Source organism: Montipora foliosa, chromosome 7 (assembly GCF_036669935.1).
Source record: "Montipora foliosa isolate CH-2021 chromosome 7, ASM3666993v2, whole genome shotgun sequence".
NCBI classification, from domain to species: Eukaryota; Metazoa; Cnidaria; class Anthozoa; order Scleractinia; family Acroporidae; genus Montipora; species Montipora foliosa.
Genome location: NC_090875.1, coordinates 29,596,527 through 29,609,766, shown reverse-complemented (window position 1 = coordinate 29,609,766; position 13,240 = coordinate 29,596,527). Strand labels below are relative to the sequence as shown.

The window sequence follows — 13,240 nt, the reverse complement described above, 5'->3', positions numbered from 1 at the left end:
AACAGCTCATCACCCCCTGAATGTGAAACATGCATTACACATTCATCCGCCACTAAGGGCTAGAGTTCACCTTTGAAAGCTTCAAAGTCAAGAACCTCTATGTTAATTACGTCCTTTGCAAGTATTCAATTTGTGAAAGTTAACGATTTATCATTACACCCTCGGCTATCCAAACAACAAGTAATCATTGGCAACGCTCACATACTGCAGAAGTAGGCTCCCCAACACGCCGAGCCATAGCGATATTTCTTGTTTACAAACATTGACTTCACATGTCTTTGCCAACCACGGAACAAAAGAAGTCATTGTTTCAACAGTCAATTAGGTTCTGGTTGGCATATTAATAACAAGGAGTGACGTCACGAGAAATATCGCTGTTTAAGCAATAAAGGACGTTTTCAGTGTTTCCATAGCCTCATCTAAACACGAGGGGGAGTTGGAAGAATTCTAGACAGTTATGCAAACCTGAGACGCAGTCGCGGGTTTGCATAACTGTCTCGAATTGTCCCAACTCCCCCTCGTGTTTAGATGAGGCTATGGAAACACGGAAAAAGAGTCCTCTATTGCTTTTATAACTGAAATATTTCTCAAAGATAATTCGACAAACGGAAGGAAAATGCTGGTTTTTTCTCTTCTAGATTGAGACAGATTTTCTTGGTACACGTTCATATTTCCTACCAGTCAATCAAAACGCTCGTCTGACAACACATAACCAATCAAAATTCGTCTGATGTTACAGCCGTGTTTCCATACACGTACTCTCATCTAAACACAGCTATTGACCAATGAGAGCGCGCGTACTATCCCAATTATTTTCATCCCAATATAGTTCTTGAAGTTGGATGTCTTTGCGAGATCCGGGGTGAAGAGATTCCACACAATAGAAGCTCTGAATGCTATTGAATTTTTCATAAAATATGTGTTAAAGCGAGGCACTGTTACCGTATTCGTAGTACGTAAATGATGGATAGGAGAAATCTTCTTGGTTAGACTTGATGAACCATAGAGGGAGGGTACAATCATGAAAAATGTCATATGCTAATGTTTCCAACTTGACTTTGTACATAAAGTGTAAGGAATCCCATTTGGCATTCTGTGGTACTTATGTGGTGGGCATATCTCCCACTTACACAACCGTCTGATCTGGAGAGTTTAGTAAAATGTCTCATGTCTCAGTTGTCTTTAAACGCTTGAATCCTCATTCACAACTGAAACGTTTGACACATTCTGACGTTTTGACACATACTGAGCCGAGCCAGCATAATTTAGCAATTTCCGCCTATTTTATCTACATATTGTTTTCAAAAGCGTAACTTTTCTTGTTTTTGGTGTTCTACCACTTCTAAAGACCTTTAATAAACTCCAATTTTCCGACCTCAGTCGCTACATATATGCTGTCTCTTCACAAGAGATTATAATCTCTTGCTCTCCGTTATGTAGTTGTGACAGTTAATAGTTTACGTAGGTTGCTCCCAGTGATACCCACGATGCTTAGTAAAAATCAAAACAAGATGGCGTCAGTCACGCCATCGTCACGAAGTAACTTCCAAGTCATGCAAGGAGGTCTTTTCCGCTGCCGGTGACTCTCTCAGTAAAAATGCAATTTATTTGTAGTTTATTACATTATACTGACAATTCGAAGTCGTGACAATCGTCGAAAGTCTCGTCTACTCGACCAAATTTACGTGGCTTTTTTTGATGTGGCAAATATATTCGGTCACGTCATATTTGTCGAATACTTGATTGCAATTGCAAGAAATGCGGTCTTTCGATAGTTAAAGACATGCGAAAAAAGTACTATCGTGATGGAATGTGACAATTTTCATTTGCTACGTAGTTAGAAGCTTATTCCCAAGTTTCTTGCGATGTCATTTATTCTTCTTTAAGCCTGGTTTTCACTAGCGACGCAGGCACGAGCGCACGCATAAGAGCGCTTATCTCACCGTGAAAACGGGGTTGACGTACGCATAAACAAAAACGCAAGCACAAGGATCAAATTTTTTTCTTTTCGCTTGCGCTTATGCTTGCATTCACTTGCGTCGTATGAATATGAAACGCAGCATAAGCACAAGGAAATTTGCTACGTCTGGCCGGCAATTAAAGCACTGGTTCTAGATTCTCCGCGTCTGAGCATTTGAAGAAAATGCCGGTTGCTGTGGTTGATTTTGATGCTTTTGTCAACGTTCGTTTTCACTAGCATAAGCTGCTTTTGCTTGTTCTTGCGTCGCTAGTGAAAAGCATGACAAGTTTTCTAAAGCGAGAATCTCGGGTGTCTAACGTTTTCCCACGAGTACTTTAAAGTGTCTATATGGTCTGTGGGGTTCTTCTGGTTTTGGTAACTTTATGAAGCGCAGATAACTGCCTGGATTGTTTTTTCGGCATTCTGGTCCGTTTTCGCCATGAAATCTCCGTTTAAAAGTCCCGCTTGAGCTACGCCCCTCACAGCTGGTAATCTATCCCAAAAACGCCTTGGAACAAGTCAAGTCGTGACGTCATTTGAGTAAGCGAGTTCCCCGGCAAGAAATCTCTCATAATTCTACTTGAGCGCAATCTTTGCAAGGAAATTTGTCACGAAGTTTAGCCAAAAATGGAACGAAATCAAGCGAAACGTAAAATTAACTACTGAAAACACTGAAGGAAGCTTTGAATAAAACGGCGAACACAAAAGGAGGTTGGCATGGGCAAAATGGAGAAGATTAAAATGGATTGCACTGGAGATGTTTGAAAACTATTCAGCCTAACAGTTTATTGTTTGCGCGTGATAGGCAGACGTTTTGTTTTGTTGACGAAGCTTTCATTTATGTTGTTTAAAAGTGATTCGGACTTTCTGGGTTAACGTTAACTGTTTGCATAGCTAGCAGGGGAGAATTAATAATAATTGCCATTGAATTGGTTAAACTACACAAACCGTAAACGTCACTACCATGACGTAGCTCATTTAATTTGCTTGATTTGGTTGCACAAAGTATGTAACAATTAAGGTGTTTTTCCTACATTCTGAAAAGCAAAAGAGAGGTTTATATCACTGCTCAATATTAGATCGATCTACTTTTGTGACAAAACTAGGCCGGATTTTTTTTATTATTTCTGGCATAGTTCCATTTACGAGTTCAGTAAAAGATGCATGTGGCAACACCTCTTGTTCTTGTTTTCTTTTACGCGCTGATCGTGTTATTTTGAATAAAGTATTTGTGGCATTCTTGGAAAAATAAAATGTGCCCTTGCATGCATACTTCTTTATTGACGATTGATATGAAAATCGCGTGTTGCAAGATTTCTACTTTTCTCATGTTTTCGGCGCTGATCGTATGATAGTGGAAGGCAGTATTTATCTCGCATTCATTCGTAAATTCTTAATCGACTATTGATATATGAAAACTGCACGATAAATTGTTTATTTACGTTTTTTTCAGTTAAAGATAATAGTTTTTTTCCAAACTATTAGATAAAACCCTTTCATAGCAATAGTCACTGTGACTGTCTATGCATATTGCTGGCGCGTTCGTTTTACGGTTGTTTTGAAAGGAAGGAGGCGGTAATTTTCCCTACGGCTCTTTCCATGTATATAAAGGTTATGTTGCCTTTATCAACCTGAAGGTAACAAAAAACCGCTATATTAACCGTGAATCTCCCGTTAAACACGTGACGGAGCCGGCCTTGAAACAGTGGAGAGTCAGCTCGTTATCAGCGAAGCAACACGAGCTTCTTAAGTTCTCTTAATCAATTGAACATTATCTTTGTATTCTTCCCTCGTAAAAGTATTCATCACTGCTCCGCTGAAGATTGGACCCTGCCTTAAATAAATTACAAATATTGTTTATTGATCCAATATTGCAGTCTTAAAGTGAATTTCATTGGTAATATATGGAAAAAAATTAACGCGCAGAAACAATTGCAATACAAAGTTCACAAGTTTCTAATAGGAGACATGATTCCTTAAAAAGTCCCGAGTGGTAACGTGGTTCACTAAATTGTCTAGTATCAGTGAGTATTGACATTAAATGCCGGGAGGAAATTGTCGAACTTGTGATGTGGATCTTTAAAGGGGCTAGGTCACGCAATTTTAGGCAATTTCAGCACTGATCGAATGGTCATAGAATTAACTAAAATATCAAAATAACTGTTCAAAACAATAGAAGAACTCTAACAAAACACAGGGAAGCCAAGAAGGGACATGGATGGACAAAACTGGAGAGGATTGAATTTGGGTAAATTTGAAAAACGTCGGCCCACCTTTTTTCAAATTTATATCAGTCTATATCAAAATGTCATTTACACAGCTGGAAAATCATTCTCAGTTGTTATGTGGCCGTGATTTTGCAAATGAAAGACTCTTGCTCTGCCAATTTGACGTTTAGAGCTCATAATTAACAAAATGAAACAAAATTACCCAAAATAGCGTGACCTAGCCCCTTTAAGATGTCAATGAAACGCTTCTCACATATTGTGCTTGTCTGCGTGAAGCGAGGGATGTGAATAATCCTTACGAGCACGTTTTTGGGTGCTTTCGATTTCATCACTGAGATACAGCCGCAAAGCGTAGTGGTACAAGGGTGGCCGGGAGAGTGGGGATTGGGGGGGGGGGGGGGGGGTGTCCCATATAAAAGGACGGGAATGCTCTTCGTATCTTTTAGGGGTTAAAAAAGCGGTTTTGGCACCTCTTAGGGTGGACAGCCTTAAAAGGTCCACAGCGGGAGCCTTAGCGGTACTTTTTAGGGTATTGAGCCGAAAAAGTATGACATTAGTCATTTGAAAATTAACTAATTTTGAATTTTGTCTAATTAAAATCCATAATTTGGTACCTCTTGGAGATGAAAAAAGTTTCATGCCACGCCCACAATTGCAAGACAGCACCCCGTCCTTTTTAAATTGTTGGTCCCCCCTCCCACCTGGGCACGGGTGATACGGATTCCATAACACTGCGAATACACGTACAACAGAATTTTGTCATGACCAAAGTGGAAACTCTTTTGAGCTGAAATATATTCATTTTTTTGATACCTTTTTGGTTCCTTTGTTATTGGCTTATGGGAACCGTTTTCTTGGTATTGTAACCAGAGGTTGCCAGTTGAGAGTTTATATTTTTCGTATCAGCACTTGAGGTTTCTGGGTCGGTTAGCTAAATAATAACGAGAACAGGGTAAGTGGTACTGGATATTTATTTCAGATATCTAAATCATGGTCTTTTTTACTTTATGCGAGTGCCTAAGACAGCTAATAAAAGAATTTCCGGCCCTACCAGCTCAATTGAGGACGTTAAGATGGCTGCTTCATGCTTCAATGAGCTCATGCAGTATGATATTTTACAAAGGACGGGCATAATATCTTTTATGTTTGCAAGGGTCCCGGAAGCGAAAAAGACTTTTATTAGATAACACGACCTCTCATCTGAAGCTTCGACCACAAGACCAAATTTTCATGAGGCAATCTTTCAGTGAGCTGTGTACTAAGTAGTACATTGTTGTCACGAGTCACGCAAAATTGCCCTTTCATGCGAGCAAATCGTGACATCTGTCTCTATTCATAAATAACTTCGTTCAATATCAATTTTATTTTGAAAGCTCGAGTGTTATCTCATTTATGTTGCATAAACACTGTTATCAACTTTGGCAACTTCCTTGAAAACATTGTTTCGAGCGCATTAAGTTTCTTTAACTAATTGAGGTTTTAATTCAGTGCTTGACTCGTCAAGTGCTTAAAGAAAACATCGTTTCCGAAATTACGGTGTTTTCCCAGAGATTGCTGGTGAACCGGGAAATTAATCATTGTACGTTTTTGGTTTGACTCATTTGACTGTGAAAATTCACTAAAAGAGTCTTTTTTTTTTTAATGGTTCTTTGCGCAGTGAAAAAAATTGACAACTCGGTGAGAGTTGACTAAAGCTGCGTGTGGCGAGAATTTTTTTTTTCTCGTATTGATCTATTTTCCTTGGATAATCGCTCCTCATGTTTTGTTTGGAATACAACTTTCGGTGTTTTTTTCCGGTTCTTGAAAAGATCAAATGGTGACCTAGCTTGCACATTTCGTAAATGGCATGACGGTCGTAAAATGAGATAGAGAAAATTAGTTGCAAAATCTTTTGTTCGCAAATGACTTTTCACCGACGATAGTTTTTTGGCCGCAGGTGTCTCCATCCAGTCGCATAATGACAACAGTTGTAATCGTTCGGTTTTGAAACGAACAGAGGTAATTTTCCCGGAAAATTGCGTGGCTCATTCTTATTGGCTGTAGCTTGGCCAGATCAAGTTAAGGTGCGATCAACTGTTGTCATTTCTGCGTGATCTCAAAGCAGGTACTGCAATCACAAGCTCGAGATCGTTTTGCCGCCGAAGATATAAGCTCGGCCTTTTCGAGTCGTCATATTTAAGGCGAAAGGTGTCCAATCTGGTGTTAAAGAAGACAGAGAAGTTGCATTGTGGAAAAATGTTTTCCTGGAAGACGATTCTCGTACCGCTGGTGATCGCGTCGGTAGGGGATTTATTCGTTACTCGTTATTTCCCGGAAGGAGGTTCTAGACTGGGCTGGACCCTCAACCAAGCGAAACAGCTTTCAGTGAAACTCCAGAAGGCAGTACATCGCATTGCGGATGCCATTTGCAACAAGCCTGAAGAATGCAAAAAGGCAGCAGATGAGTTCTTCGTGGTTCTCCACGACATTCCTCAAGATATCTGGGACACTGCTGCAGCCATTCTTCGGAATGCTACGTCACAATCGCTGGAGAAAAATGGACCCGTCGATGACGAGACTGCTCTGAAACGGCAGAGAGCCAAACGAGGGGCAGCTAACTACGACGAGAAGGAAGTGGACTCGATCAAAGGCAACGTCACGAAGGCGGAGGAGGTGATAAAATCCCTGCGATTCTCGAGTTATGAAGAAAACAATTTGTGCGATCTCAAAGAAGGCATACCAGCAAGCGAATACGATGACACAGTTGATGAAATAGCGAATCTGATCAATATGCCGGAAACGCTAAAGAAAGTCATTAAGAGAGCGAAGAGCTTTACACGAGGAAATGTCCTTGCAGTGAACAAATTGCAGTTCAAAACACAGGATGGCAACTTGGTGTTTGGGCGAGTAGCTGTCCTTCGCAGTGGAGACACATTGGATATAGCATATTCGTTACACTCCGTCGAGTATGAACTGAAGTCCAAACAGCGTGCACCTAAACATGCCGAGAATTTCGTGAAGTTTTCCGAAAGTCTGGACGACAGCAAAGAAAATGACGATGGCTCCTTTGACAGCGAAGAAAATGACGATGGCTCCTTTGAAATTTCTGTCGATCTCCGACAAGATTTTTTGGCTTTCTTTCATAAGCAAGCCATTGAAGGTTTTGTGAAGCATTGTGACTACCTCCTGAAAACCATGGACAATGAACCGCAAATTCTTCAACACATGGGTGTTGGTAATGGTAAGACGGTCGAAAAAGTGGAAGATAACCCCAAGTAATTATATAAATGACGTTTTTTAACGACTGGAGCCATTCTTAATGACGTCGTTCGTCGTAATTCAGGCAATTTAGGCTTTACCGAGATAAAGTTTCGACTAACAACCTCTTCCCCAGGGTCTTCTCGGCTTTGCCGGGAGAACTAAGACGAGCCACCATGCATGTTGAAAGCCGAGAAGACCCTGGGGACTGAGGTTGTTGCGCTAATTCAGCTAAAATAGCTCTCAGGTTGAGAAATTAGTGGAGTGTGCAGCTTATCTAATAACCTGTTTTCGATCTTACGTTGTGTTTCTGTCAGTGTGTTTAGATATGAGTGTAAACATAGCGGTGCAATGAGAAAGGTGTTTGTAGTTTACCTGAAATGGCAAGTTTCATTGCATCATCTGGAAGACCTGACATCATAAGCTCTTGCTCCTATTCATGGAAAATCATCGTCGAAAACTCACTCAACACGCAGTTGACACCATTTTGGTGAGGGCAAACACGGCTTTATACATTACAGTGAATGTATAGGAATTTTGCCGACTTTTAACCATTATAAATCCTTTAAGGTCTAACAATTGTGGATAGCGACAATTAACCTCTCAAAAAGCACTTCTATTGAGATTATTTTCGTGAAGTATGACGATCAGAATCAAGGTACAGCGACCGTAAACGAAATTTGAACATTTCATATAAACCCTTGTAAACAAAATTAAGGCCATCTCTTTTTTTTTCTCCGTTTAGCGTTATTGAAGCGACATGAGGAGGTTCCTAATATCCAATTTTCAGACGTTGTGCCATGTACAATAATCTAATTTTCGGATGAGTGAATGATATTAATCAAACGACTAAATTATTTTTAAATGTTTGAAATCTGCTTTTTTGTAGCGGATTTATAGAAGTTTGAATTCAGCCAAAATCCCATACATTCACTGTAATTTAAATTGTGTTTGCCCCCCAACCAAGATGGGGTCGGAAACCGTGAAAAGGTCTATTGATGTCAAAGTCTAAGTTGCGACATCTTTTGCCCACAAAATTTAATAGTTAATTTTCTTGTTTGACTCAATGATCTAGAGATATGATAAATCTCTTTCTAACATCGTTTTCTCGCGGGCCTTCTTGCAAGATACGGTTCCTTGTATTTTTCCAGGTCGATTTATGGACCTTGTGCTTCGCACTCGAGCCATAAATTGACTGGGAGAATCTCAAAATGTGGCTATTAAGGTGGCTTACCGCAGTTTTCCGAAGAAAAAGATCAAGATTTTGAAATCTATGAAATCAAAGCAACAGGATGTCTCTTCTGAAGTTTTAGCCACTGCAATTGATGTAAAATGTAATCTGATCAAACAAATAAATGCAAATCAGGGGGAAATGCTTCAAAAGTCGACATATAGTGAGTGAGCTCCTGGAAGGGGGACTAGAAACTAAACAATTCAAAGGCCCTTTTTCCTCAAAACCTAGCCGTGCGACCAGGGTTAAAATTTTGGGAATTAGTAAACTATATGAAGACGAAACTGTCAACATTTTTTTAAAAAGATCTATCAGATAGTTTTTCAATTAATATCAAAATTGACGAAAATACCCACGTTTGTTGCCATTTGCAAAGAACCCGTCTGACAGATAAACTATTTATTTTTATACAAGATTATCTTTTATCGCTAAGGAAATCTGGAAATTTTAAGGTGGGGTCGTACGGCTAGTTTTTGAGGAAAAGGCCTTTGAAATGTCTAGTTTCCAGTCCCCCTCCAGGAGCTTGGTCACTATATTTAGCATTTTCCCCTGATTTGCAATTACCTGTAAGGTAAAAATTGCATTTTACATCAATTGCAGTTACTAACACTTTAAAGAGACATCATGTTGCTTCAATTTCACAGATTTCAATCCTGTAGTAAACCACCTTAAAGCTCGGTCCCTGTAGCACTAGGGCTTGGTCACTAAGGCCAGTTAAGAGACTTGTGTGCTGCTTGTGGTGTCATAATTTGGTTAAAGAGAGCGTCGTTCTTTGTACAAACAGGCTCGTTAAAAAAAAGCACTTGTTAAACTCACTTTAGTCTTCTCTATTTTACGTCGTTTTCGTTTCGATGGTAGTCGAAATATAAGCCCGATATATCCTCACAGCCGTACAACCAGCCTCGCAGTATCATTTTGTTTCATTATTTACTGGTTAGATTTCCCAAGATCGGGCGCTTCCACTTTGTTCAGCCGACCCTTGCATAAAAAAATTTCCATAAAGAATCGGCAAGTTATTAAGTGGAAAAAGCGTCAGTGCTCAATGTACTTTGGTTGTACATTTTATTGCAAAATTGCACAAAAGATTATCATCGAATTTCTTCTTTTTAATTATGCAATGTTTGTCTTTTTCAATATCCAGAGTTGGATTTAGCTGATTGATCAGAAAACGGTAAGGTTACGCAAATACGATTTTAAAAAAAGTAAGCAAAGATAATCATGTAGAAATGAGTTTGTGTCATTGAAATAACAGTTTTGGAGTTTTGGACCCATTTTTTGTGTAAAAAAGAAAAATAACGAACTTTTAAAGTTGAACTATCTGGTGTTGTTTGGTTTCATTATGTCCCATTGACCGCATTTTGGCGCATTGTGATATCAATATAAATCTCCCTGGGGTAAAATAATGCAATAGGGGTTATAGTTCTTATAATCGGAGGGATGGGGGTGTTGCAATTTGGTGATAGAAGTAGAAGACAAGATCTTTCATGAAACATGGCTAACTGTAAATGTGACAAAATGTTATACAGGAATCAATGTTTTAATTTCGTTTACGACGTTTTAGTTTTAAAGAATTTGTGTTTAGCGCCGAGTACTCTAGAAGCTCACAATCGATTCGCGATAATGTGGTACGGATATTCACTATAGCGATAAATTTGAAGATAATTTTGATACTGGACAAGCTGAACTCAACGTTTTATTTCAAATCAAAGTTCTTCTAGGCTTTGATGTCGCCGGTATCAAACTCGTCCCAGGGACTTTACGGCTTTCAACATGACATCGTAAATCAGCAGCCCTTATCAGAGTTATCAGCGGTTTTGCCACATAAACGAGGCTAAGGGGGTCATTTTGTATCGAATTGACCCTTAAGCCTCTCTTGCATGTGCCTGCAGGCTCAACTCCAATAAGGTCTATTCGTTCCATAATACGTCTCTCGTAGCGTAGCTACGATAAAACTGAATTGGAAAGAAGAAAGCGTTTGTTTTTCGCAGGGTACTGGGTCAAAGCTTGAAACCTTCTTGGACATATGCATATAAAGAAATTCTCCATTCGATATAAACGTCTTAAATTCTCTGAATTCTGATCTAAATGCAGAAATCGGCATGCGTTCTTCCAGTTTTATGTGACTTCAAATCTAGGCTATTTTTTCAGCCATCTAACTCGAATTTTCTTGTTGGATTGTACTTAAGTTTATACTTTTTTTTTTAAGTTCATAAGCACCACTCACCATTTGATGTAACTACCTACTTAATTTCTATTCGCTGTAAATAAACAGAAACTTAAGCCTGAATATCATAAGCCAGGTGGTTTCTTTTTTAGCGTCGCCCTCAACACTTTATCTTTCAAGACAGACAGTTACAAACTTTAATTTCTTGTAATTTTTTGGGGGGTGAATCAAATAAACTGACCGATAGAAATTTATTTGATTCCAGCGATCGTACTTACTGGTCTCCACCACCTAGCGAAAGCTGCATTAGCTAGGGTTTAGATTGGAAGTAAAGCACAGACTGAATTCGGCATTTTTTTTGCTATGTTAATCATTTCAGATCGAATGAGGTTTCAAGCTTTTGCCAAAATAAGTTCAAAGGGAAGAGGTTTGAGAATACAGAATTCGATACTTCATTTGTTAAAAAAAAAAAAAAGAGAAAAACATCGCCGAAAAACGAACAATATAATTTTTTGTTTACTTCTCCAGTTTGTGAGGCGCATGACTTTTTCATATTTTCAATTATCTTTTAAATTTATATCAACGTTGCTGAAATTAACAGGCACGTTTCACTTAAAAATGACGTATTTCGCTCATTGATAAGACAGGACTTTCCATTAAAGGAGTGTTTTGTTATCGCAATTTGAGATAACTATAAATATTTTGTACTTTAATGTAAGTCACACGTCAGTGCAGTGGGACATTTTATTTCTTTCTAAATATCAGCAAAAATAACGCAGTTTTATTTGAAAACAACATTTGGGTATATGACACCTGCACAAATGGAGGATTAGTTGCTTTTTAAGGTAAAAAATTTTGTAACTGCATTAACTTGGCAATCAAATGTTTAAAAAGAGCCTCGTATTTTGAGTTACGTCAGTTAGCTTTCATATCATGGAGAAATTTGATCTCTTAACGTGGAAATGCTAAAAACGGCCTCAGTTTGAATGGGAAAAGTTCTGCTTGTATTTACAGAGAGTTTCGGCAAAAGCAGTTCGTGAATTCGACGTACTTAAAAGATACCCAGCCATCCGTTTAGGGCCTGGAAACTTTTATGTCGAATTCGGGAACTGTATTTTAAAGTTTCTTGACTTAAACATTTATTTAATGATACCCAACTATTGGAGCAGTTTAAAAAACACTTCATATAGCGAATAATTACATTTTGTTTTGAGGGCTGGCGTCAAACGAGGAATGAAACAACGTTTCAATTTCTCTTCAATAAAATTTTATGCAACATAATCTTCCGAAACTATTACAGCTTGAAAAAACACCAACATTTGTCCATCACAAGCTTTCTTTGGACTGCTTTTAGAATAATTTCGTTTGTAAATTTTCATGTAGAACAAAGAGCTTCAGTTCGGCAAAAAGGGAACAATTGCCCCAAAAATGAGAGATAAATTGTTTTCCAAGCGTTGAAAAAAACTCAAAAATTCCATAAAACGGTTCTTCATTCGAAGTGGCTTCCCGGTGCTGGGCGATTTTGGCCCCGAAGCCTTCATCACTGACCACTGTTTGGCGGAACAGACAAGTGATCCCATGGGCCAACATGAGATTTCAGTTTGAGCTGTAGCCGATCTTTCCACTCCCCTCTTCCCCCTCTTCCCCCCTCTTCCCCCCTCTCCCCCCTTCCTTTCCTCTCGCTCCAATTGTAAATATAATTAATAGATTTCCTTTGACTTCAATATGGAAAGCCAATTGTAGCAATATTCAATAAATGGATATTTCAATTCAAAGAGCCTATTTTAGTTCAAATCAACGCATAAATTTATGTTCAATATACTTTTTTTGGTTCAACTTCCGATTTTGCATTCAACACTTTTATTTCGTTCAACGCGATTTACTTTCGTTTAACGATTTATTGCACAGCGGTTGCCCACTATTGTCTAGACCCTCTTGCTCTTGTGAGGTCACGGGAGGCTGGAACACAGTTGTTAGTAGTCGATGTATGACCCACCATGCATTGAGTACTAACCGAAAAAGGTTGGATTCTGCGATTTACCACAACTGAAACAACCCAAAGCATTCACAAAAGCTAATCTTAGATCTAATTAGGCTTAATTAGGCCTAAAACGTTCAACGTTTTATTTAATCTCAAAATCCAACCTTTGTCGGTTAGTATTCAATGTATGGCTCAACCGCTGTGCAATGAATCGTTGAACGAAAGTAAATCGCGTTGAACGAAATAAAAATTGTTGAACGCAAAATCTGGTCTTGAAATTAAAAAGAACCGAAGCAATCGCATTGAAGGATACCAAAATGTATTGAATGCAAAAAGTGTTGAATACTAACAACTGTGTTCCAGCCTCCCGTGACCTCACGAGATCAAGAGGGACTAGGCAATAGAGGTCAACCACTGTAATATAAATCGTTGAAGGAAA

General features: G+C 38.8%; 2 protein-coding genes across 2 annotated transcripts in view; both read left to right on the top strand.

The window, feature by feature from the left end:
* The first annotated feature begins 5,896 nt into the window (after positions 1-5,896).
* On the top strand, positions 5,897-11,212 carry LOC138011745 (uncharacterized). The gene has a single exon (XM_068858894.1). It carries the CDS (start codon positions 6,424-6,426, stop codon positions 7,444-7,446), a length of 1,023 nt encoding a protein of 340 aa, XP_068714995.1. The 5' UTR covers positions 5,897-6,423; the 3' UTR covers positions 7,447-11,212.
* A 332-nt stretch (positions 11,213-11,544) lies between these two features.
* LOC138011743 (somatostatin receptor type 4-like) overlaps positions 11,545-13,240 on the top strand; it is a 3,544-nt gene continuing 1,848 nt past the window's right edge. The window contains exon 1 of the mRNA XM_068858892.1: positions 11,545-11,665. The gene's annotated coding sequence lies outside the window, so the exon portion shown is untranslated. The remainder of the gene's footprint in view (positions 11,666-13,240) is intronic.